This window comes from Phodopus roborovskii, unplaced genomic scaffold (assembly GCF_943737965.1).
Source record: "Phodopus roborovskii unplaced genomic scaffold, PHOROB, whole genome shotgun sequence".
NCBI lineage: Eukaryota > Metazoa > Chordata > Mammalia > Rodentia > Cricetidae > Phodopus > Phodopus roborovskii.
Genome location: NW_026126516.1, coordinates 12,785,261 through 12,810,474, shown reverse-complemented (window position 1 = coordinate 12,810,474; position 25,214 = coordinate 12,785,261). Strand labels below are relative to the sequence as shown.

General features: G+C 52.2%; 1 protein-coding gene across 7 annotated transcripts in view; it reads right to left on the bottom strand.

Moving 5' to 3' along the window:
* The window catches only part of Pacs2 (phosphofurin acidic cluster sorting protein 2), a 55,033-nt gene extending 31,983 nt beyond the window's left edge, over window positions 1–23,050 (bottom strand). For 4 of the 7 annotated variants that reach the window (XM_051196697.1, XM_051196700.1, XM_051196698.1 and 1 more), the window contains exon 1: window positions 22,861–23,049. In XM_051196697.1, the coding sequence (XP_051052654.1) occupies window positions 22,861–22,979 (119 nt within the window). In that variant the 5' untranslated portion in view covers window positions 22,980–23,049. Of the gene's footprint in view, window positions 1–22,860 lie in introns of all 7 variants that reach the window. The other 3 variants (XM_051196699.1, XM_051196701.1, XM_051196703.1) reach the window with 2 other exon arrangements.
* Between the last annotated feature and the right edge of the window lie 2,164 nt (window positions 23,051–25,214).

Sequence of the window (25,214 nt, the reverse complement as noted above, 5' to 3'; positions counted from 1 at the left end):
AAGAAGATACTTAAATCTTAAGTAAAACGCAGACCTGCATGCTAGAAACTCCAAATGGTGGGCTGATGTGCTGTGTCAGGGGATAACTGTACCTGCTGCACAGACCTGGCCACCTGAGGTCCATCTCTGGAACCCACTTAGGAGCGAGCACACAGGAGAACTGGCTTCACAAAACTGTCCTCTGATCTCCACATATGCATCTGGCCCCGTCATTTACACAGCACATTAGCAATAAACAAACAAACAAATAAAATATAAAGGAGGCCTTGAATGGAGAGCCAGGCTCTAGGCTGTGAGCATCGATTTTCCCCAAACTAGTCTATTGATTGATTTAGTACCATTCCAGTGAAATCACTAGAAGGTTGTGTGGCAGCTCTGTCAAGATTAACCAGCTGATTTTAACTCTCATGTGTGAAGGGGCTAGGGCAACTGAAGAAAGGGAAATCGAGTCTAGCTCTCCTGCCCTAACATGAAGACCTGCACAGCGTGACGCCCACACACAGGGAAGCAGAGGTGAGCAGGACTGACCGACTGCAATCCACCAAAATGTAGGACTTTGGCTGCAACGGTGGCCCACACCTTTAGTCCCAGCACTTGGGAGGAGGAGGCAGGCTGATCTCTATGAATTTGAGTCCAGCCTGGTCTACACATTGAGTTTCAGGCTAGCCAGAGCTACATAGTGAGAACCTGTGTGAAACATAAAAATCACCGTTATAAGATAGGCTTCGGGGATGCAGAGCTGGCTCAGTTGGTAAAGTGCTTGCCACTCTGGGCACCTGGGTTCCATCCTTAGACTTCTTGTAAAATGTTCAAGGCCTGTAATCACAGCACTGTGAGAACCTAGAGCAATCCCAGAGGTTCTGTAGCCAGGTACTCCAGAACAACTGGGACACTCCAGGTTCAGTGAGAAAACAGTCTAAACATAGGTGTCTCTCTACCATACACACACGCACTCACACACGTACACACACACACACACACACACACACACACACACACACGCATGTATGCACGTGCAGGCGCGTGCAATTGTGGATAGGGACTGGAGAGGTGGCTCAGTGGTTAAGAGCACTAGATTCCCAGAACTCACATGACAGCTTATAACTATCTAAACTTCAACTCAAGAGGGCATTGACCCCCTCTTTGGGCATCTGTGGGCACAGGGCACACATGTGGTACAGACACACAAAATAAAATAAAAACAAAAAGAAGAGATGAATAGGACCGGTTGGTTGTGGTGCAGCACGGGACGATGCCTGACATCATTAGTCTCTGGTGATGTAAGAACAAGTCACAACCACAAGCAGAAACTACAGCAGAGCTGCTCACAAGAAGTGACAAACACCAGCACCAGGCACAGGAGAGGAGAGCAACTGGAACTCTAGAAGTCACACAGCCCTCCGCAGAGCACAGCACAGCACAGCACAGCACAGCACAGCACAGCACAGCACAGCACAGCACAGCACAGCACAGCACAGCACAGCACAGCACAGCACAGCACAGCACAGCACAGCACAGCACAGCACAGCGGCCCTTGGAATTTAGCCAGGGAAAATGAGTCTATTCACACAAATATCCACACATGAGCACTCACAACAATCTGTTCAGCAACTCGCTGTCCCTCCCACAAACATTAAGAAAGCACAGTCAAAGGGCTGGAGAGACCGGTCAACAGTTAAGAGCACTCGTTGCGCTCCAGGACTCAGATCCGATTCTCCGAACCTACAAGGCGGCTCACGATCATCGTTAACTCCAGTTCCAGGGAATCTGACACCCTCTTCGGGCTTCCCTGGGTACTATAACATAAAATGAAAATAAAAACAACTTTAAAATATGTTTTTGACAAAAAGGAATTGCAAGTCAAATATGGCTAGCTATAGAAGCAGGGACCTCTGGGTCATCATCGCTGGGCAACAGGGACCAGTGTCAGGAAGGTGGCCCTGCCTCCACCCATTCTGAAAAGTATGTGTGTGCAAAGACAGACCAGTGGCATAGGTGGGCTACGGTTCATTCTAAAAGGGTGTCAGGACTCAGCTAGACAGGGGAACAAGCTGCTAACACATGGCACTCACTTAGGAATACATGTTGTCAGTGAGGAGACTTCACTTCAAAGGCCACGCCATTATAAAATGCAGTTCCCCTGACAGGTGGCACACGTTCGCATCTGAGAGTAAGCTGCCAGGTGTCAAGTGTTACTGTCTTCTCTTACTGCAGCCACTCAAAGCATGTGAGTAAAGAACCTGCCTAGGGGCTGGAGAGATTGCTGAAGAGCTCAGGGATCCCCAGGGCCCATGCAATGCCAGGAAGAGTGACAGGCACCCCGGGTCCTGGAGGCAGAGACAGGGGATCTCTGGAGCAAACGGGCTGGCTAGCAGGAGTAGCCAGATTGGTGAGCTCTGGGTTCAATGAGACACTCTGCCTGAATATGTAAGATGAAGAGTGATCATGGAAGACATCAGCATAACCTCTGGCTTCTACATGCATTTACACAAACATACATGCAAAACCACATGTGCCAACTCCAGAGAAGCTAGGTAACAAAGAGGACCCTAAGAGAGACACATAGATCTGCCTAGGAAGGATGAAGAGACAAGGTCTGAGTAAATTGGGAGTGCAGGGGGCAGGGGGAGGGTGGAAGGGGAGAGGGGAGGGTGGGGAGTGAGGAAAAATATATAGCTCAATTTAAAGAAATTTTTAAAATGTGTGCAAGAAAGGAGGAGGATAAAGCAGCCGCTACTGCTGCTGCTCAGAACAGAGTTCAAGGTCAGGCTGGACCACAGTGTGAGATCCGTCCCAATAGAACTAGATGAATCAGCTTGGCGCCCTGCCCTGCAGGGCCTTCTGCGGTGCGGTGCACACCAACACGAGTTAGCAGACGCTCTATGCATGAGGACACAGGGTCTTCTTGGAGGCCGAGCGCACACTAGCCCTGTGCTCACTACACCACTTTCCCATCGTCCTGAGGAGGTGCTGCATGTGCCCGAACCCTGCTCTACCCTAACTGCGAGGGCTGCCTCCGGGCCAGCTGGATGATGGCTTCCCTCTTGTGGGAAGCTGGTTAAGGGTATGAACAGGTCAGCTCTGGGGAGACCTAAGCAGAGGTGATCTGTGTCACTTTTTGGTGGCAGGCCCCTTGCTCACTCCCTTCCCTCCGCAAGGACAGAAGCCAGCACCAATAATGAAGTGCCGCGTGCCAGCCCTGCACCAGACACCTGCCTGTCGCACATCAAAGAAGGAGAGTAATGCAGCGCTTCATTTTCGGCTTCCAGTTAGAGAAACACTGTGGGCCCTAGACCACCAGGGATGGCCTGGGGAGGCATGCTACACTCAGTCCACCTCAGGAAGGCATCTGACGGCTAGGCAGGCTGTGGGAACACTAGTTAAGTCTCGTGAAGGGGGACCCTGCCTGTAGCACAGCTGTCTGCCAGGTGAGGACACAGAAAGTTGGCTAATGACCCGGGAAGTGACCCCACAGACACGGAATCTGCCAGTGCTCTTGGAGGACCCCCATCTTAGATGTGCAAGTCCAGGGAGGTGAGGACCAGTTTGAAGCCTACACCTCTAGTAATCATCTAACATTAAAAACACTCGTAAGTCCCTCAGCCAACAGAGACCAACTTGTCTTCAAAATGGTGTGTCTTTCCATGTACATTCCAAAACTAGCTTGCCAGAACTTTAAAAAACAAAACAAAACAAAACAAAACAAAATGCGTAGAATTTGATGAAATCAAATTTCATTTAGGGACAAGTGACAATGACTCTGAATCTTTGCTTCTCTGATTCATGCCTGAGATTTCTTCTGTGTGCATCCCAACCTAGGACATGCCACAGCCCGTTTTATTTCACACTGAGGCGACCCTCAGTGGTCTGGGCAGGCTGTGAGCTTTCCATCCCCCTGCCTCGGCCTCCTGAGTACCTGGGTTCACAGACATTGCTTCATCCTGTTTGGTGGTCTGCAGGTGGATCTCTGAATTCGAGGCTAGAGAGGGCTACACAGAGAAACCCTGTCTCCAAAACCAACCAAATAAATAAACAAACAACCGACAAGGCTGCCGATTGTGTCTCACTGCACTGCTCCATACTTCCCGAGTAGTTTTGGTGAGAACTGGAGAATTAGCTTGGTAGTTAAGAGCATGTGCTACATGAGCAAACAAGCTGGCCATACATATGGGCATAAACAACATGTGTATAAGTATGCTGTACACATGTGTATAAACAGCACATGTATAAATGTTATACACATGGGTATAAACAGCATGTATATAAACATGTTATAAACATGTAGAAGCAAGTTGGGCATACACATGGGCATAAACAGCATGTGTATAAACATGTTATATACATGGGTACAAACAGCATGTGTACATGTGTACAAACAAGCCTGAAGCTTTCTTCAGGCCTCCACAATGTACAGGCATGTGCACTCAGACAAATGTGTGCATATACTGAGACACACATAACAAATTAAAAATGGTTTACATAGCTTTCTCTGACTTGGCCCCAAACATACAACTTCTGATGTCTGCACTGAGAACTGTACACTGATGCAAAGCTGCCTGGAACTTTCTGCAGGAACTACAAACTTTGGTAGGGATTGGATAACAAATCTTATGAGTTCTTACACATGCACATATGTATGCACACGCACACACACAGAGGTATTTTGGACAAGGTGTGCCTTCATTTCCACTGGGACACACCACATGAGGTTCAGAGTGGAAGTTTTCACCTGAGGCACCATGATGCTCCAAATGTTTTAGACTTTGGATTCTCAACTGATAATTCATACTTTTTCTGGAAAATTATTAAATTTTCATACTTATTTGACAATGCTATGTTTGATATTTTGGTTTTTATTTTTAAAGTCAGGGTCTCATTATACCACCTGGCTGGCCTGGAACTCTCTGCAGACCAGGCTGGCCTTGAACACATGGAGATCAGTCTGCTTCTACCTCCCAAGTATTGAAATTAAAGGTATATGATACCATATCCAGCTAGTATTGTTTTTGTTTTTGTTTATTGTGTGTGGTGTATGTGTATACATGTTCATGCACGTGCACACAACACAGGGAGGCATAGATCAACATCGGCTGTCTTTATTATTCTCCACCTCATATTTTGAGGCAGGGTTTCTCACTGCATGCGGAGCTCACCAACTGGCTAAACTGCCCTCAGGTTTGTCCAAGCATGTGTCAGAGTGCTCTATGTGTAGTGTAGATGGACTATATTTGTTTAAGTGTCATCTGTCTGTGGTATGTGAACCATTTTGCCTCTTGGCTATTGTGTGAATGTCAGAGCCGTGCATTAGTTTTTTTCTTTTTTAAGAAATGGAACTGTGCCAGGTGGTGGGGCACACCTTTAATCCTAGAGGCAGAGGCAGGAGGATCTCTGAGTTTGAGGCCAGCCTGGTCTACAGAGTGAGTTCCAGGACAGCCAGGACTGTTACACAGAGAAACCCTGTCTCAAAAATAGAAAGGGGTGGAGAGGGAGGGAGAGAGAAAAGAAAGGAAGGGAAGGGAGGGGAGAGGAGGGGAAAAGGAAATGGAGGGGAGAGGAAGGGAAGGGAGGAGGGTAGACAAGAGGGGAGGGGGAAGGAGAGGGGAAGACAGGAGAGAGGAGAGGAGGGGAGGGAGGGGGCTGCTCCTTTACTGCGCTGAGTTTGGTTCCCACTTCAAGTGCACAAATCCAGAGGCTCACAACTTCCTGGAGCTCCAGCCCCAGGGGCTCTGACGCCCTCTCTTCTGGTCTCCATGAGCGCCTGTGTGCAAACATGGCATACACTTAAACAGATGCACACAGATGCGCACAAATGAAAGTAAAAGCCAAGTCTTTCCAAAAGGAAGCCCCTTATGAAGAGGACTGGCCTCCCGTTGCCTTCCATACACCGAGCTCCACAGCCACAGAGGAAGTGAGGCTCTCTCTCCCACATGGATGTAGGGAGCACATGGCCTCCACTCACCTCACTATCAATCATGAGGTGACTGGGCAGAAAAAGAGCAGAGGGCATTCACACACACACACCCCATTGGCCACTCTAAAGCAAAATCTCCACAGGACACAAAAGAACAATCTATTGAGAGAGAAGAAGTACCTACAGTCAGGGACAGGACCCCTCAGTGAGCTAGCTACCCATCCAGTAAGACGCAGGAGACCTACCCTCCGGGAAACAGGGTGTGGGGCTGGCAGGAAAGGCCAAGGCCATGTTCAGTAGTCCCTGGGGGCCTGGGAGCCGATTGTACCTGAGCAGAGAAGTGACAAGCTTTTGGTGTGCATGAGTCTCCGAGCCACTCACTTTTCAACCATCCCCTAAGTGGCGGGGACTCGTGTCTGCTTGTACCCACATGGGGACCAAGAAACAAGCCAGGTGTCCTATGCCGCAGGCACTTGACATGGCTCCTCTGGGAATCTGAAGGCTGGGGTCTCCAGCTGCTGACCCAGGAAAGCAACTAGGAACTCCATCTTAGGACTCTAGGGCCTTCTCATCCCTTGCTCCAGTGTGTCTCGACCTTTCCCCTCTAAAACAAAAGGTTCCACAGGCCTGAAACCTGGATCCCTGTTACCCCTGCCTCCTCATCTTCTAGATGCCCACTGGCCCTCCCCTGCCCTCTGTCCGTCTATCCCAGAGTGTGCTCTGACCCAGGGCTCCTCATCACTGCAGTCAGATTCCCTGCTCTCCCTGGGGCTCTACGGTCCAGTATCAGTAACAGAAGACAATGGGCACAGACATTCGCAGGAACATGCTGGAAGGGGTGAGCAGGTATGGAAGGCTTATCCACAGGGGTGTTGAGAGCCCAGCATCTCTCAATCATCGGTGAGGGGTGAACCCAGAGTGAGGGCCTGGTCAATGTCCCTGAAAATGGCGCAGCAATGAGGCAGGAGGGCGCAGGCAGGCTCCAGAGCCACTCTAGTCTACAGGGCGCAGAGAGCAAACAGCTGGGCCGGTCCCTAGTGGTGAAGTATCAAACCTTTCAGACATGTGGCCACCCCACTGCCTCAGGTGACACTCAGTTCAAAGGTCGCAGAGAAAGACCCACAGAAGGGGGAGTAGGCCATCAGCTCGGAGGCTGGCCAGCAGGGTGGCTATCGCAGGGGGTGTGAGATGTCACACTTGTTGCTGTGACTCTAAACGCTCATCCTGAGATGAGCAGCTCTAGAGAAGGCGCCATGCACAGGTGGCTCTCACAGGACAGCCTGGGGACACTGACTCATACCTGCATGCTCTCCTGTGTCCTGGGCCTGGCCAGCCTTCCCTAGCTCATTTCCTGGACTCTCACCAGGGAGCACCTTACAGAATACACTCTCTATCCAGCCATGACCAGGACCCTCCCCATCAATGTCACCCAGGCAATGTCACTACCGAGCATATCCGGCCCAGAGCAGGTGACAAGTGGCCACTTTGCACATAATAGCGCTGTGGATACCGAGGACATAGCCGTATTTTATGGATTTCCGAAACCACACTATCACCTTGGCTGGCCTTCTAAGAAGACTGATCTCCACCTTTTCCTTCAGGCACGTGACGGCACACAGAAGTTATGACCTCTGTCTCACAAAGGACTAAATCTGGGGCCCCAAACCTGCTGACCATATGTTTGCTGGAGGAAAAACTGAAGGACCTTTTGTTCCAGGCGCAGCCCCCTCACACATGCCTGTCCATGTGGGAGCTGGGCCTGTGGTGGCAGCTGGCCATTTGTCGTTCATGCCCAGCAGGCAGAGAAATACCACGTGCCAGCACCCTGGAGGCCAGGCAGGGTGGTGCCTGCTCCTGCGCACTCCAAGCGTCAAGGCTGCATAGCAACCCTGCCATTCCCCACTGCAGTGAGCATCTGAGGAGACACCTGTTAAAAGACATAGCGTGCACAGTCCTGCAGAGCAGGCTCATTCACTGCACCGTGAACACCTGCTAACCTCCTTGGGCCAGAAATGCACCTGTGTGGCCTCGGGCAGCTGCCAGTCCTCACCGCTAAGTGGTTCTCTCCAGTGTCTGGACGTGGCTGGTCCTGGGTAATGAGACAAGTCCAGGGGTGCCTTCTCAGTGACCCCACTGGGGGCACTCAGGGCTAGGGCAGCTACTGTAGAAGGCAGGAGTCAGTGGGCTGGGACTAGGCCAGATAACCATCCACCCACTGGGCCTCTACACCCCCACCTTCCCATCCCATCAGTGGCCAGCCCCATCAAGGAGGGCAGATGGGAGGGCAGCAGGGATAGTGCCACCGAGTCCCGGGACAGTCACCAAGGCGGAGCCATTTGTCTGCTGTCTGCTGAGAGTGCAGACAAGCCTCCACAGAGCTTCTGTGGGAAAGGCTGCAGATGCACGAACCTTAATTGGGGTGCACTCACCACACACTCCACCATTGCAGCCAGGAGCCACTGATATCGCCTAGCCTAGATCCTGCCACAGGGAGGCTCTATGCTCAGATCTACAGCGCCTCACCTTCCAGCCCAGTGACTCAAAGGGATCCCCATTTTCCCATCACAGCCCAGAAGTCCCAGGTGTGCACGCACGCACGCACATGTGCTAGGCACCTGGCAGGTGACAGGAGGGAGGGAGTCCTCTCTCTGCTCTACCTCTGCCTCCTCTGCCATATTCCCGTATGCCACTGAGGGCGGTGGCAGCTGACCTTGACTGGACTGAGATGCCTAGGAGAGAAAGCATTACAGCAGAGCTCTGGTGTGTGTGTGAGGGCATTTCCAGACACTACCAAGTCATGAGCACACACCCAGCTAGTCACTGGGCCACTGGCAAATTTAAAACTGGAATAGACGGACTCTGGAAGGTGGGACAGGCTGGCGGGAAGAGGTCAGCCTGCGGAGTCTACCCTGACTCTGGCTCTGGTCTATCAGGTGCTAGGTTTCTCCTACCATACCCTTCTGCTGTTATGTTCCACTTCTCCAGGGTGTTAAAAAACCAGCAACCATGAACTGAAACATTTGAACGTGAAAACAAGTTTTCTCCATAAAAATGTTTCTGTCACAGGGCGGTGATGGCGCACGCCTTTAATCCCAGCACTTGGGAGGCAGAGGCAGGCTGATCTCTGTGAGGTCAAAGTGGTCTACAGAGTGAGTTCCAGGACAGGCAGGGCTACACAGAAACCCTGTCTCAAGAAACCAAGAAAAAATGCTTCTGTTAAGCCAGTCACAGTGACACAGTGCCAGAGCTAACACACAAAAGGTGTGTGTGGAGGGGGGGGCAGCACACAGGACAGAGGCCAGCCTGGCCAGAGCTAACACACAAAAGGTGTGTGGAGGGGGGGGCAGCACACAGGACAGAGGCCAGCCTGGCCAGAACTAACACACAAAAGGTGTGGGGGGGGGCACACAGGACAGAGGCCAGCCTGGCTGGCGGCTACTCTTGGGGTGGGATATCTTTCTTCCTTGCAGACCCCCTCACCAGGTTTCCTAGGGTTATACAAGGAAGCCAGGCTCCAGCACTCAGCTCATCTATGGCCAGGGCCCATGTTTGGGGAGGTACTGCAGAGGGGCAGAAGACAAGCCCCAGGAGGAGAAAGTGCAGAGTCCTGCTGTGGGGCACTGGGGGGAACCCTGCCCCGACGGTGGCCACATGGGAAGAAGACAGACAAGGCTCTGTGTGGGTCAGAGCCACCTCAAAAACATCTGCAACCTCCACCAGCCAGTACTCTATCGTGCCCAGGTGGACAAGGGCCTGGTGTCCTTCAGGGGTGGGTGCTATGAGTGCAAGCATCCATCTTGTCTTTAGTGGCAGGGATTTTTCTGGTCAGGCACTGGGCCAGCCTCATGAAACCCTCCTACAACATCTGTCTGGTGGACCTCACACAGCAAGCCTCTGGCCTGAGCAACCATCCTGTGGCAGTCACCTTAGAGTATGAAATCTACAACCGCAAGAGATGTCTCCAACTAGGAAGGGGAGAGTCTGGGAGCCACCAGCCCTGGGAACATCTAGACCCCTAGACAAGTGCCAATACCCTTCACCTTCTCTCCCTCCCACGGTGGTTCACAGGACTGAGGGTGAAGGTGGGCAACAACGGTAATACGAGACAGGTATGATGGTACACACACCTGTAATCCCAGTGTTTAGAACCATCAGGAGTTCAAGGCCAAGCTCTACTACATACTCAGTTTCAGGCCAGACTGTAAGTGACAGCCTGTCTCAAAAACAAGCAAAGGAAAGGAATCGGACACAGTCTGGGTGGGCACCAATGGATACAATGTCTCCTGTGCCTTCAACCTTGTAATACAGAATCTCCATCTTCAACTTGACCAGTTTTGAAAAGCACTTAAAAGACAAGTGCGCCTCTAGATGTGCTTGAGGGTGTTCGGGCAGAAAGACAGAAGGTTCCATCACACCTGGAAACAGAGGAAATAAACAAGGAACCAGAGCGCATGCAGCCAGGCATGCTCTTGGTTTCCTGCCTGCTGTGCGGTAAACAGCCGTGCTCTAAGCTGCTCACTCAGCTACCAAGGAACCGATCCTCTGAAACTGTGAGCAAAATAAACCCCTCATCCCTTAAACTGCTACTCTTGGGGTCACACCTAAGGGTCTGACTAGCTCAGCTCTCTAAGGGGAACCCAAAGCTGCCTGTCCCAGGAGTGTCCCAGGCCGTTGTAACAACCACTCCACAGTTGGCTGGCACCAGCAGGGCAATCATAATGACAGTTTCCACAGGGCTTGCCCAGCCCTCTAAGTTGATGGCAGAGCACCGTTCCATACTGTAGCTACCAATGTGGTACCATATGGGAATACCTCCAATGAGGCAGTATCCCTACTGAAGACAGACCCAACACCTACTGGATAAAGGCACCTCTGAAGGATGCAGTAATGGTAGCTCCAGCTATGATGACAAGAGTGAGCACCAAGATACCCAAGGAGAACCTGAAAGGCACCAGTGAGCGGGGGTGGGGGAAGGTGCAGGGCAAACTGAGCCTGAAGAGCAGGGAAAGCTGTGGGTGTGTGTTGTGTCTTCCAGTCTTTGGCTAGCAGCCACAGATCCACAGGGGGGAGGAACTGTAATGCCGCCCTGCCTGGTACGGGGTGTGTGTGGGATTGATCAGAAGGCACAGAACAGAGCACACACTCCAGGCATGCCATCCCCTGGAAACAGGGGGTGGTGGAGTGGAACCATGAGACTGTCTTGGATTTCTTCCTGATCCCACAGCAGAAAGACATTCAGGACAGACATTGTTATGAATTAGAACTGCTCCCCCTGGGACACAGAGGAGGTAAGTAGTTGGATGGAGTAAATGCAGCAGAGGACTCACACACCAGAATCCAACCCACGTGCTCAGACTCCAGGGCCACTGGGAGAAAACACAGGTCACAACTTCCCTTGCTTGCATCTATCCTAGGCTGGGCCATGAGGCCTCATGTAGAGGGAAGTATTGGAGGCCCCACAATCCTTCAGGGCTCAGCCAGGCCCTATGCCCCGATGCTCTTGTGTCTCAGCTGTTAGAGCCATAGAACAGGATCCACATAGTAAGGACGTCCCAGCAAATGTCTATGATTCCCTTCAGCGAGGCTCAGGCCACACAGGCAACTCCTGACTGTGGAAGGCTGAGAGCTCACTGGGGGGCTCCCACTAACGATGTCCCTACAGCAAGTCTCACATTCATGGAGTCAGCTGGCAAAGTCACCTGGTCTCCAGGCTAAGGATTTGGAGAACAATGACCACACTTCTAAAGCACAGCCCATGGGGATAGATAAGACAACTGCACATAAACAGCTGGACTCCAGAGCTCAGAGGACGGAACATGCAGCTTCACAGACAGATGGCTTGGACTGGGCTCAATGCTGGGCACAGGCCTCAGAAGCAACCCCGAAACCAGGCAGCCTCCATCCAGGAGGGCATTGTACTGAGATGCACCTGGTGCACTGACCAAGCCCATTGGGCGTGGGCACAGGTGCAGACGTGACAGGGAGGCTAGCACTGGGGCCCGAACCCCAGCTCCCTCTCCTACTGCCTGGTCAGGTTTCAGAGAGCACCCGGGTGGCGTCTGTGGAGCGGGAACCCTAGGCGGTCATCTGTTTCCTGTGTAAGTGAATTCTCCCTGAATAAACATCACTCAACCTATGCTGAGTCCCAGTGCCAGCGAATCCTATTTCCCATGCAATAGGGGTTGAGCAGCAAAGGGAAAAATGCTTAAGCCAGAACAAGGAAAGCCATGCTCATATGCCAAAGAGTGCCAAGGAGAATAAAACAAATATGCCAATAATAAACGCTATCTATTCAGACTGAAAGCAAAGTTCTTTAGAGTAACAGAGGAGGCTGTTACCCACACATAACAAGGGGCATGCCTATTACAAGTGTCTCAAAACCATGACAGAGGTAAACCATGCCCCAGGAAAAAGGAGTCACTCCAGCAGGCAGCAGTGGGAGGGAGCTGTTCTATGCAGCAGCCAAGGCTAAAGACCTGTGAGGAGAAACGGAGCCCACTGACCCACACAAGGAGCCCTCTCTCACAGTGGGCTCACTCTACAGAGGGCAGGCAGGGTGATGGTCTTAAGTGCTAAGCTTCACATTTTAAGGAAATAAAAAAGATAAGTGACCTAGAAACTCATTTTTTTTTAATTTTTTAAGGTTTATTTATTTTTACTTCATGCCTCTGATTTGCCTGCATATATGTATGTGAGCCACATGCACGCCTGGGACCTCCAAGAGTCCAGAAGAGGGTGACTGGAGGGTGACTGGAGTTATTGACCGTCTTGAGGTGCCATGTGGGTACCGGGAACTGAGCCTGGGTCCACTGTAAGTGCTCTTAACCACTGAGCCACCATTCCAGTCCCTAGAAACCTAATTTCAAAATAGCAAATCAATTTTGATCAACCTTTAATCCCTTTTCAGGAAAAAATGAGAAAAAACTACCAAGGAAAAAACAAAATAAAGCACAAAATGACAAAAAAAATCAATGCAAACATATCAGTGACTACACATATAGGCCACGCATGTCAGTTAAAAGCTAGCCCACAGCTGGCGAGATGGCTCAGTGAGTGAAGGCCCTTGCCACCAAGACAGATGCCTGAGTGGACATAACCAACTCTTTCAAGTTGTCCTCTGACCACACACATACTATAAAGCAAGTGTACACACATGCATGCACACACACACACACACACACACACACACACGCACGCACGCACGCACGCACGCACGCACGCACGCACGCACGCCACTCTGAGGCTCTGACTCACAGAGGAAGAGAGCTTACCTGGAGAGCCCTGGGGATGGAGCTGCCTGACCCTTGGTTCCTACCGGCTGCTATGCAGTCTGTCCCTGTAGCATATGCAAATATCCTGAAGGGACAAGTGTGGGGTGGTGATGCCTTGTCTGTGCAGGACCACTGTAGCAAAATCCCCGAATCTCAGTGCCCCTCACAGTCTGCTACCTTTGTCCCTCCCCACACATGACCTGTGTGTCACTACTCCAGCTGGTCGCCTTGCTGGTGGGACTGCACCCTTTACTCTGCCACCGCCCACCCTCCATGGGACATGGCATTACATGGCAATACCTGCCATGGACCAGTGGGATGATTTTATATCTACGGTTGTGAGCCTAGCCTTTAATGGCTGAGCCATCCCTCCAGGCCAGGGGGATGATTTTATGTTCAAATGATTTTGGATTTCTCTGCATTTCCCCCCTTAATTACCACTGTTTTCTCTTTCTCCTCTCCTCACTTTTCCCCCACAGGGCTGGAATGAAACCCATGACCTTAGGTACGCTAGGCAAGTACTCTACCCCTGAGCCTCAAAAGATGACTTTTAGAAAGTGGAACCTCTGCCCTTGGTGAGCTAGGTTACCAGAACTGCAGCTTTGGAGTCAATACCCCGAGTGTTCATCCTGGCTGTCTCCCAAGACTGACCTGACAGCTCTTGTGACAAGTCCTGTGGATGGTTGTACGTGATTTGGCTAACAGCACAGCAGCCCCTTCTTATGCCCAGAACTCTGGCCCCTTACTTTGTGAACTAGGAGACTGACCCAGGACAGAGGCAGGAGGCAGGTAATTAATTGTAAGTAGGCTGGCCTGGGTTCTGGGGCTTCTGTCCAGGTGCCATGCTGGACACACAGGATCTGAGAGAAGCCAGGAAAGGACAAGGCTGAAGGCCATGCCACAGTGACACAAGGCATCTATTTGTGCCCAGTATGGTCAGCTGTATCCAGGAACCCCATAAACTACAAGCTTATCCCAAGCTAGTCCTCGGCTTGGGCTACTTGCTCTCGCTCAGTAGCTGACACTCTGACTGAGTGCCAGTTACAGCCAACCAGGGCTACTGACAGCCCAGCTGCACCAGCAGCACAGGAAGCCCCAGGGCGGCTTCTATCTTATTCTCTCCCTCTGCCCCTTGAGAATGCAGGTGGAGAAAACTAAAGTGATGCCTGAAGCTCCCAACTGCATGTCTGTGGATCCAATGATGCCCAGAGCCAGTCATCTCTATAGCAACAAAAGCAGTGATGCCATCTCTATTCATTATCCTTAAAGCAACTAGAAGATGTTAAAAAGGAAATTCATAGGGAACTCTTGTATCCAACCAGACACATACTGTTTTTAAATTGTGAACAAAGTCAACTCTATTGGGATATCTAGTTACCCTGTCTTCCTTCCCTGCACCGAGGGCAACCCACCTTCCACAGAAAGATGTGGAGGGATCACAGCCACTGTCCTAACAGGGAGCCTCCAAAAGGAGCACACCCCACTTAGCAAGGTAGCCCGGGCTCCTATTTTAAGTGCAGAGCATGTGTGGTTTTGATGGCCCCTGAACAGAAGCCCTCCCCACAGCCTGAGCAGTGTCAGGGTACAGCACTCCCCAGCTGGTGGGGCAGCTGTCCCTGCTGGCCTGCCAGACCCCTGCCTCGGGCCTCTGTGTGCTGGTGATCATGTGGGCTGGTAACAGGGCCAAGGCACAGAGTTCCATAAGGGCAGCTGCAATGTCTACATCGAGGCCTGTAACACACAGGCCTCGGAAGAGCTTGGGAGGCAGTGAGTGAGCTCCGGTGTTACTACTCCCTTTCTTAGGGGTGAGGGACTTTCCAGGAGACAAAACATGTACCAGTGAAAGAAAAGTGAGGATGATTGCACAGGCTGCCTCTCAAATCACAGGAAGGCCAGATGCTCAGAGAGGGGCTGCGCCTCTCCATTGTCCAGAGCCACTCTTCAGTGCAGAGAGTTCCCCCAAAGCAGCCTTCAGAACACCTCCCAGGTAGGTCCTGGTTATCTGGAGGTCAGGGTCCTGAGAAGAAACCTTTACAAGTCAGAGCCTGACCCTGTAAGGACCCAGCTTTCCATCTCTGGATGTCCCATGGCCAATTAAAGACATACTAGAGATGAGCCAAGTGTCTAAAGCAGCTGTCCAGTCTTCCATGCTCTCTGGGTGTGTGCATGGGAGTACTTAGGACAGAGGCATCATGTGGGAACACATAGATTTACAGAAATGGGTTAATAATTAAGACATTGGCCAACAGTTTAATAAAAAAAAAAAAAAAAAAAAAAAAAAAAAAACAGAGGCATCAACTCCTCCCTACCCCAGCAGATAGATTAGTCTCAGATCCCACCCAAGGCAGGATACTGCAAGTGGGCAGATGCCAGCCTTGGGCGTAGAATGGTAAGGCAGACCCTGAGCACAGGCCCTGGGCCTTCCTGCCCTCTCAGACACACACACACACACACACACACACACACACACACACACACGGCCATTTCTATTGCTCTGGCTCTGCCACCTGAAGCCACAGCCCTAAAGATCCTCTCCATATGATGTAGGTCTGGCACATGTAGTCCAATACAGCATCAAACAAGACCCCAGGTGCTATGTACAAAGCAGCAGACCTCACTCTAGAATGTTCTCCACTCCCAACCCTGCCTCACTGACACCCTGCTCCACCAAACCTTCCTGAGACCAAAGAAGAGAGTGGATAGACATGGGACAATAGCAGGGCCCTTCGATTGCGAGGCACGTTGGCCCTGCCTAGTTCTCAGGCCGTGAGTATTCAACTGCCTACCAACCAAGACGGTGCAGGTGACAGCTTTTGCACAAAGCCACTTGAGGGGAATGAAGATGTCACAGCACCAAGTCCCACAGGGAGAGTCAGCCTGTGTGGGTAAGAGGATCCCAACAACAGCCCACACTAGAACAGAGGAGAGGCCACAGGCAGCTTTCCCTGACCACGTCCTAAAAGCAGTGCCTGACAGGGTGGGCAGAGCAGAGCCATGCAGACCCCAGCCATGTGCCAGGCCTATCCCGAATCCACAAGGCCCCTCTAAGGTGCAGTCTTCTCCATCTTCCCACAGCCTCTTCAATCCAGTCAGCCTCTACAGTGCCTCTCTCCTCCAACAGAGTCCACTCTCAAACCTAACACACGCCTCTGCCCACTTCAACCCCCCTCAAGTCCCTCTCCAGCCAAACTTACATCAATGCAGGCTCCCAAGCAGCACTCCTTCCCAAACTAACCTTCAAAATAATCCAGACACTCCTTACTCAAAGTAAAACACACAGTCTTTAACACGCCGTCTTGGTCAATTACAACATCACCCACCAATAGTTACTCGGACCAGGCCTAGACTGGACTGAGCAAGACAGACATGATGCCAATAGAGGGAGCTAAACCTGCAGGAAGGAGCGGGAAGAGGAAGAGGCCTAGAAGGACTATGCCAGCACATGAACACAACAGGCAATTGCAAAGGGGTACATGGCTTGCTATGCATCCCACCTCCTCACTTGTCTGCTGACATGAAATGTCTCGTGAGAAAGGCGGACACACCCACACCTCCATCTAGCACTGCAGAGGTAAGTGGGGACCCAGGGAGGAGGCAACAGTCAAAGAGAGGCTGGGAACCTCCCGGAACTAAAGAGAACCGCCAATCCATGCGTTCAACAACTCCAGGAGGCGCCGGCACAAAAGAAATGCACACCGTAACACATCATCAGACAAACTGTCACAACAAGGAGGTGACCACAAAACCACTCAACACACTGCCCTCCAGTGAGTCATGGCTGCCTGACAGCAGCCTCCTGCACAGCAAGGCCAGAGGCCGCAGCCAGTCCCAGGAGCCAGCACCAGACCCCAGGGGAGAACGAGACAAGACACCACTGGATAGAGAGCACCTCCTAGTTATCAGATCCTCCCCAGAGGAAAGCCTCAGGAAGTCTTTCCAGTGCAGGGAGGACATCCCAGGTCCCAAGCTGCAGGGACACAGGGGGAAGCGCTACCAAATGGTAACAGCTAAAGCAAAATGGCAGCATCGCCAGGCTTAAGAGGAGCAGAGGCGCACTGCCACAGTAGCATGTGCTAAAGCGCTCTGCGGGCTGTCTCGCTCACGAGAAAGGCATGACTGACTAAAGCATGACCCAAGGATGCCATGAAAGTTCACAGAGTAACCAGGAAAGAAGTAAGGGTAGGAAGTGTCACTGTCAACAAGGGAGGGGACATTCAGGGCAAAATTAAGTTGAGACAAAAGAAAAAAGTACAGGATGATATAAAGCCCAACAATGAAAACAGACACGAACACAGCATTGCCAACTTAGATAATACAAACAGACTAGATGATTCATAAAAAAAAAAAAAAATCAGATGTTGGGTTGGATGACAAATAAGCAGTTATACCCCATACATAAGGCTATGTATGTGACAATCTAAAGAAAAGGGTCCGGTTATTGGCTGGGGATGTGGCTGAGTTGGTGGAGTATGTGCCTAGCATGCATAAAACCCCGGAGTTTGGTCACTAATAACATGGAAACCAGGTGTGGGGACGCACGCCTTTAATCCCAGCACTGGGGAGGCAGAGGCAGGTGGATCTCTGTGAGTTCCAGGACAGCCAGGGCTACACAGAGAAACCCTGTCTGAAAACACTAAGCAAGAAAAAACCCTCAGCTGTGCTGGGGAACAGCTAAGCAGCAGATGCCAGCTGAGGGTGAGTGAGGCCCAGGATCCAACCCAAAGCCCATTACAAACCAGAGATGAGAAGAAGGCAGGCAGTGCGGTAGAGAGGTAAAGTACTCAAGGGAGCTGGCAAAGACAAGTTTATTTATGGGGGCATGTGCCACAGTGCACACTTGGAAGAGGACAACTTGTGGAGTGGGTTACTCTTTACACAACGTGTGCCCGGGAGACGGAACTCAGGTCACCTAAGTGTGACACTTTACCCACGGAACCATCTCACCTCTCACCATCCCAACTACCACCGAACCATCTCAACCTCCCCACAAATGTTAACGTTTTGAAAAGTCATGTTCACCCATGACAGAATGAGACTTAACTTTCCCAGCTGTCCCTTCAAAGACTGTAGTAGACAACACCCTCACGGTGATCACAATGGGTACTGCGGCTCATTTTCACAATCCCAACACTTAGGTTGGAATCCAGCCTGAGCTACACAGAAAGACCCTGAAGCCTGGCAGTGGTGGCAAACGCCTTTGATCCCAGCACTCAGGAGGTAGAGGCAGGTAGATCTCTGAGTTCAAGGACAGCCAGGGCTAGATAGTGAAACCCTGTCTTAAAAAACAAATAGCCAGGCAGTGGTGGTGCACACCTTTAATCCCAGCACTTCAGAGGCAGAGGCAGGGGGATTTCTCTGAGTTCCAGGCCAGCATGGTCTACAAAGTGAGTGGTAGGAGAGTCTCCAAAGCTACACAGAGAAACCCTGTCTCAAAAACCCCTCCCCCACCACACAAAAAAAAAATATTTAAATGCCAGTTTAGGTCCCAGACCAATCCATTTAAGTTGGATGCCAGATACACAGCTCATGGGAAGGTTGTCAACACCACCCATCCCCAACAAGAGTCTAAGGAAAAGTTATCACACTGTCCAGGGCCACTGGGAGAGTGGAAGATTGTTCCCTCACCTTAAACTGGAGCAATAAAAAGTGACTTCCACTGTGAAGTCCACAACATGAACACTGAGGAATGAGTCTGACACAGACACATATGACTTGTCAGCAGAGCCCACACATTCCTCAAGATGCATCAGGAACCTCAGCCAATGCAAGACACATGCCCGAGAAGAAGTTTGGGCCATTCTCTGACAACCACATGCAGCTCCGGAGACTACAGAGGCATTTCAAAGCCTTTCTGTCATCATAGTCACAGTTAACCCAGTCAGGAGCAAGGCCAGACATAAAGCACTTTCGTAACCTTGAGATTTCTGTCTGTCTGTCTGTCTTTCTTCCTTTGTGTTTTTTAGTTTTTTTGATACAGGGTTTCTCTGTATTGTTCCGGAAACGGTCCTGGCACTCTGTAGACCAGGCTGGCCTAGAACTTAGAGATTCCCCCTGCCTCTGCCTTCCGAATGCTGGGATTAAAGGCATTAGCCACCAACACCTGGCTAACCTTGAGATTTGTAAGTCAGAACACAGAAGCAACTAACACAGTAGGCTTTGCCAAAATTGAAACTCCTGTTCATCCAAAAATACTAGAGCTGGACACACTGAGCCATCTTGAGCTCCTGTGTTTGCAGGCCAGTCTGGGCAGCATGTGAGACCACACTCCAGTGAGATCACAAAGCACGCCCATGCAGAGTGACAGATCCAGAGCAATCACACTGGCAAAGAGGACCCACGTCCATTGCACGAAGGACTCAACTCCATGAGGAAATCCAATCCTTCCCAGTAAAAACCAGTAGACAACCTCCACTTCAGACGCGGGACAGCTCATGGGAAAACCCTTGACGTCACCCATTCCCAAGGAGAGTCTAAGGAAAAGTTACTACACTGTCCTGGACCACCAGGAGAGTGCTCCTTAAACTGAAGCCCCATGATAAGAATCACCAAATGACAGCCTCAAACTGCAAAGAATCCAATGTCTAAAACGGGGCTCGTTCTTACAAAGGAGTATTACGTAACAACAAAAAGGAAAGTCGGCTGACAGAAAAGCACAATGCATCAAAGACAGCCTCACTCTACCCACATGGCCCTCCAGGGAGATGGTGCAGCCTGGAAATGCAGAGCTGGCTGCATTGGGGGTGAGAGAGAAGGGACTCCTTGCTGGAATGATGGAGATGTCTGTGCCTTCCACAAACACAAATCTACAACAGTGCACACTCCAGACAGACAGCTGCTGTCCAGATACCCTTCCTGGAGTGAGTGCGCCAACCAACACATGGGCTAGAAGTCAGGCGAGGTATGAAAAAAACAGGTGCACAAGGCTTAGACGTGAGTTAATAAAATAATCCAAGTGGAAGTACAAAGGTCGAAAGTGGTAAAGACCCCACGGAACAGTGAACGAAGAACACGCCTGGGAACGGGTAAGGACTCTGGAATCCCAGCAGTATGGCAGGGCAGGACACTGACTGTCCCTAGCAGCATGGTGTACCAGGCTGTCGAGGGACGGTGAACTTGGCAATGTGGCCGGAGCAGAACTGAGTATCAGGAGTTGGATCCTCCCTCCCAGCAGCCCCAGGATGCCTAGTACCAGCTTCCCCCAGGACAGAGAGCTGTCTCACCACCTCCCAGGGAAGGAGAACTGAAACTCAACCAATGTCAAAGTGAGAGGGACAGACCACCCCCATCCCACCCCCCCCCCACTCCAGGCTAACTCTGAGGGACACGTGTAACATGTAACAGTTCCAGGTGGGAAAAAGATTACCGTCCCCTGCAGAAACTGCTGAGACTCAAGTAGGAGGAAGAAAGGAGAAAGAAAAATTGGCAAAAGACATGAATAGGAATTTCACTAACAAGGAAGTACAAATGGTCTAGATTCATAATCAGAGAAATTCAAACTAAAACCACAACACTGTTTCACACCCACCAGCTTGGCAAGAATGCAAGGCAGTGATGATTCTCACCCTGGAGCTGGGGGCCGGAGCTGGCACCACCGCTTTAGGAAGCAACTGAATAGTAACACTGAGTGAACACACACCCACACCTCTAAAGCCTCCTACTTGGCGAAACACGTTCAAGGCAGCGCTGCCGGCCACAGGGACCGACATGCACACAGGAGACAGGTAGGAGAACCTCCTCTGTAATGCCAATGTAGATTTGTAACTGGACAGAAACCTGACAACATCCCTTAACAGAAGTCCGGGTGTCATCGTCACTCCCACTCCGAGAAAATGCTGTAGACCAGCGACACATCGACAGCCACCAGCAGGGATGCAGCTCACACAACTAAAGACTTGAGCTAAGTCAGGGAGGGGAGTAAAAAGAACTCAGGAAACACTATCGCAATCCTCTTTGCAGACACTGCCCAGTACAGCAGGACTGCACACGGGCCGGCTGAGGGTGTGTCCACAGGAGAGGGTGTGTGGCACCAGACAAGGACACGGGACAGGGAACAGGCAACTTTGTACATGCTTTTACACACGGAACATCTGGTCCACATGACCAAAGCCCTCCCCACTCCAGAGAAAAGCATCTGCTGCTGCTCACCCCGGATCCCCATCCTTCCCTGTGTGCAAGCCTGTCCTCAACAAGCCTTCCCTGACCCCGCTTTCTCCTATAGAAAGAAGGTATTCTAGGTTCTGCAAGAACAGAGACCAGAGCAGGCATGATGGAGCATGCATGCCTATAATCCCTGTACACAGCAGGCAGAGACAGGAAGATTCAAGGTTCAAGGCCACCCTGGGCTGCAAACAAATTCAAAGCCATCCCTGACTTTAAAGCAAACCCCTGTCTCAAAAAAACAGTCCACCTGGCCAGGCGCTGGTGGGACATGCTTTTAATCCAAGCACTCAGGAGGCAGAGGCAGGCAAATCTGTGTAAGAGTAAGTTCCAGGACATCCAGAACTGTATACCCCCCCCCCCCGTCTCAAAAAAAAAAAAAAAAAAAAAAAAAAGTTTACCTTTAGAGAAAATATTAAAGAAACTCAGGAGCTAAAGAATACAGGGGCCAGTGTGTGAAGCAGGGTGCTCAGGGCAAAGGCTAAAGAGGCAGCAGCCCCTGCCTTCTCGGCTTTGATGACTTGGGAGACACTCACTCCCAGTGAGACACACACAGACCCTCAGGTCTCAGTTCTCCAGATGCCACACAGGTCTAGCAATTGTGTTCAGCACCCACCCTTCCTTTCCCAAAGGCACAGGCAAAACCCAAAAGGGAAAAGCCACCGCGCAGTGCCCTCGGGCGCCCCAACACCACACTCAGCGAGGCCTGCTGAAAGCGGTGCAGTGAGTACCTCCCGCTCCCGGAGTCTCCATACTCAAGTTCCTGGTCGCCCCAGGCACACTGTCCAGGTTCTGTACCTGGAAGGCTCATTGATGATAAGCACACTTTCCCTGTCTCCCCAGGGGAGAGCTGTCTATCGAGTTCCTCTTGTCCCTCACTAGCTGAGGCTCCTGAATAAGATCCAAGTCGAGAAGAAATCACAAAAGTTTCGGGCTGGGCAGTAGAATGGGAAGCTGCAGGTCTACATAAAGATAGGTGGCCACAGCGACCGCCCGGTGGGTAAATCTCATCTAGCCCTTTCCATGGATCCAGTGGGAGGTCGCCTACCCAGGGGAGGGAGGCCAGGCTTCTGCAACGGTAAAATGAACAACTCCAAGCAAAGCGCAGGACGGACTCCGGTGCCCACTCCACAGCTCCCAGCACAAGGCCGACAGGTGAAGAAAGAGCAGACCGGACCCGCGGGGCACAGGGGAGGCAGCGGTGGCGTGTCCTGCGAGCCTCAGGCCCAGGCCTCTGGGGTGTGACAGTGCCGCTGCACGCGGGAGCAGCGGGGTGGCACTAGCCCCGGGCTCGACGGCCTGAGCTGCCTGAGGTCCGCGGCGCGCAGCCCCGCCCGGGACGCAGGTGTCAAGGTGCGGGCAGAGCCCTGGCCCCGGCGAGCCACAGGCCCGCGGCCCGCCCCGGCCCGGCCCGGCCCGGCCCTCGCCGTGCTCTGGCCCGCGGGGGCGCGGGGGCGCGGGGGCGCGGGGTCCCGGCCCGCGGGCAGGTGCGCGCGGACAAAGCGCGGCGCGGGGGCGTACCTGGGCACGCAGCTGGGGCTGGAGCCGTCCACCTCCCAGGTGGCGAACAGGTTCATGGGCACCGGGGTGTTGAGCGCTCCGGGCGCGCCGGGCAGGCCGAGGCGGCCCCGCTCGGCCATGGCGCCGGCCCCGCCGTCCCTCGGCGGCCTGGGGCTGCGCCGGGCCGCGGGAGCGCGGCGGGCGGGCGGGCCGGGCGCGCGGAGGGCGGCGGCGCGGTCACATGGCGCCGGCGGCCGGGCGGGAGTCGGGCAGGCCCGCGGGCGGTGTCCGGGCTGCGCCCGCGCCCCGCCCCCTGCCTCTCCGCACCGCCTATTGGCCGGCAGGGCAGGGCTCGCGCGGCACACCCAATCACCGCCTGCCGGAAGTGAGGCGCGCGCCCCAGGGCGTCTCCGGCGCCCAGCCGCGGGAGCGCGCGCGCGCGCCTGCGCACAGGCTCTGCCCTCCCAGGGTCCCAGGCGAGCGATGCGGTGGCTACCGGAGTGGCCAGGTCAGCGGTCCCTCACGCTCCCTGCCGCGGGCTGTGGGCCTGAGCACATGCCCGTGTGCCCCGGTGCCTCCTGTGTCCCTTGCCATCCTGTGTGTCCCCGCATAGCCCCCCACCCCAGGCCTCCGGGCTCTACTCTGTAGGCCCCACCCACTCTTATCCCTCGAGTTTCAGCCACCATCTGTCCTCCCTAGCTGCCCCCTGCAGCAACCTCCTCCCAGCCAGCCTCCTACATTCAGCCGTTCTTTTTTAAAGTTGTTCTCAAGACATCGGGGTAAATATTTGGTATAGGGTGCTTTCTGCCTTGTTCACAGTGAACTGGTAACTTGGGCCTATAGAAGGTAGGAGTGGGGTCATACTGCCCCCAGGGCCCAACAGGCAGGGGACACAGACATGGCCTTGGCAAGGCCGGCTAGGTTATGGGGCTCAGAGAGAGGCTCTAACCCTCCCCTCGCCTTTTGGCTGTCTTTGGTCAAAGCCAACAAATTTAGGAAAACGCTTTTCTGGCATGGCTTGTTTCTTTGTATCCACGGTTTTAAACAATTGCCTTTCTCTCTCTGGGTCCCGTGTCTTATTATCTACAAGTAATTTTACTGAAACAAACTTAACCCAAGCCAATTCGACTTGGCTGCCCCTCCGTGCCCTTCAGGTTTACCCCAACATCCAGCCATGTATTCCGCTTTCCTCCCCTGGAAGGCCCTCATGGGGGTGGTCCTTCCTCTGCTGTGACACCCCAACCCCCTGCCGCCAACATTCTGTGCTCCTCTGCCAGAGGCAGCCTCCTGCTGTAACTCCTCCAGGATGGGAGCTGCAAACAGCTGCAGCTGCTTAGAGCCAGAGTCCCACTTTGAAGAGAACAACGGGACCTGTGTTTTCCTCATGCCCCCCACTCACTGGAGTGGTAAAACAAAGTCCGGAGGGTCTGTCAGCCTGTGGACAGCTGAGATGAATATTGTCTAACATTGCAACCCTACTAGGGCCAGTAGTGAGGCTTTGTACCTAGGAAACCCGAGGCTGTGTTCACCGAGTTTCAGCAGCCTTGGTGGACAGGCTGCCTTTGATTGGAAGCAAAGGACAAACATCCACTGACCTCAGCAATTGGCATACAGTGCTGGGCACAGACCAAGGGTGCATTTGCAGGCAGAAGAATGGGTTGCCTGATGAGTTGTGTCTGTGTGCACCAGGCAGGCATTGCAGCCAGGGTCAAGGGAGGAAATGAGGGTGGCTAAGCTGTGCACACTGGGGCTTGGCACCAGTGGCCTTGGATCAGACGTGCCATCTTGTACTAGACACCATTATAGGTTCTCAATGAGCATGACGTATCTATCCATTTTCATTTTAAAAGGGTGGAAAGTGAGATGCAAGCAGCCCTGCATTTTCTAAGGGGAAGCATCAGTGTGTGTGTGTGTGTGTGTGTGATGATGATGGCTGTCCATTAAGGTTGGTCATAAGGGCACGTTAGTGATGGCCAGTGTATGTTTTCTGAGTGAATAAATAGCCATTTGATTGTTTCACCAAACCTGTTGTTTGCATTTTTGGCCTATGTGTTGGAAAGTGATGTTATGTCCATCTTCCTTTTCAATTCCTTGAAAGCTGGAAGGTTCCTCTTCCTGCAAACTAGGTTATGATGTGATTCCCACGGTTCCACATTTGGAGCATTTTCTACAACTTTTCCTTTAAAACAGGAACTTAGTTCAGGATGAGCTTTTGTGGATTAGTGGGGTGGCTGGTCATGGGGAGAAGGTCCCAGGAGAGAGTCCTTCAGAGCCCTGTAGTGCCAAATCAGCACCCACAACTCACTATTAAGGCAGGCAATATGTTGCCTTCTCTGTAGTAATCATTCATTGACAGTGAATTAAATTCTCAGTTC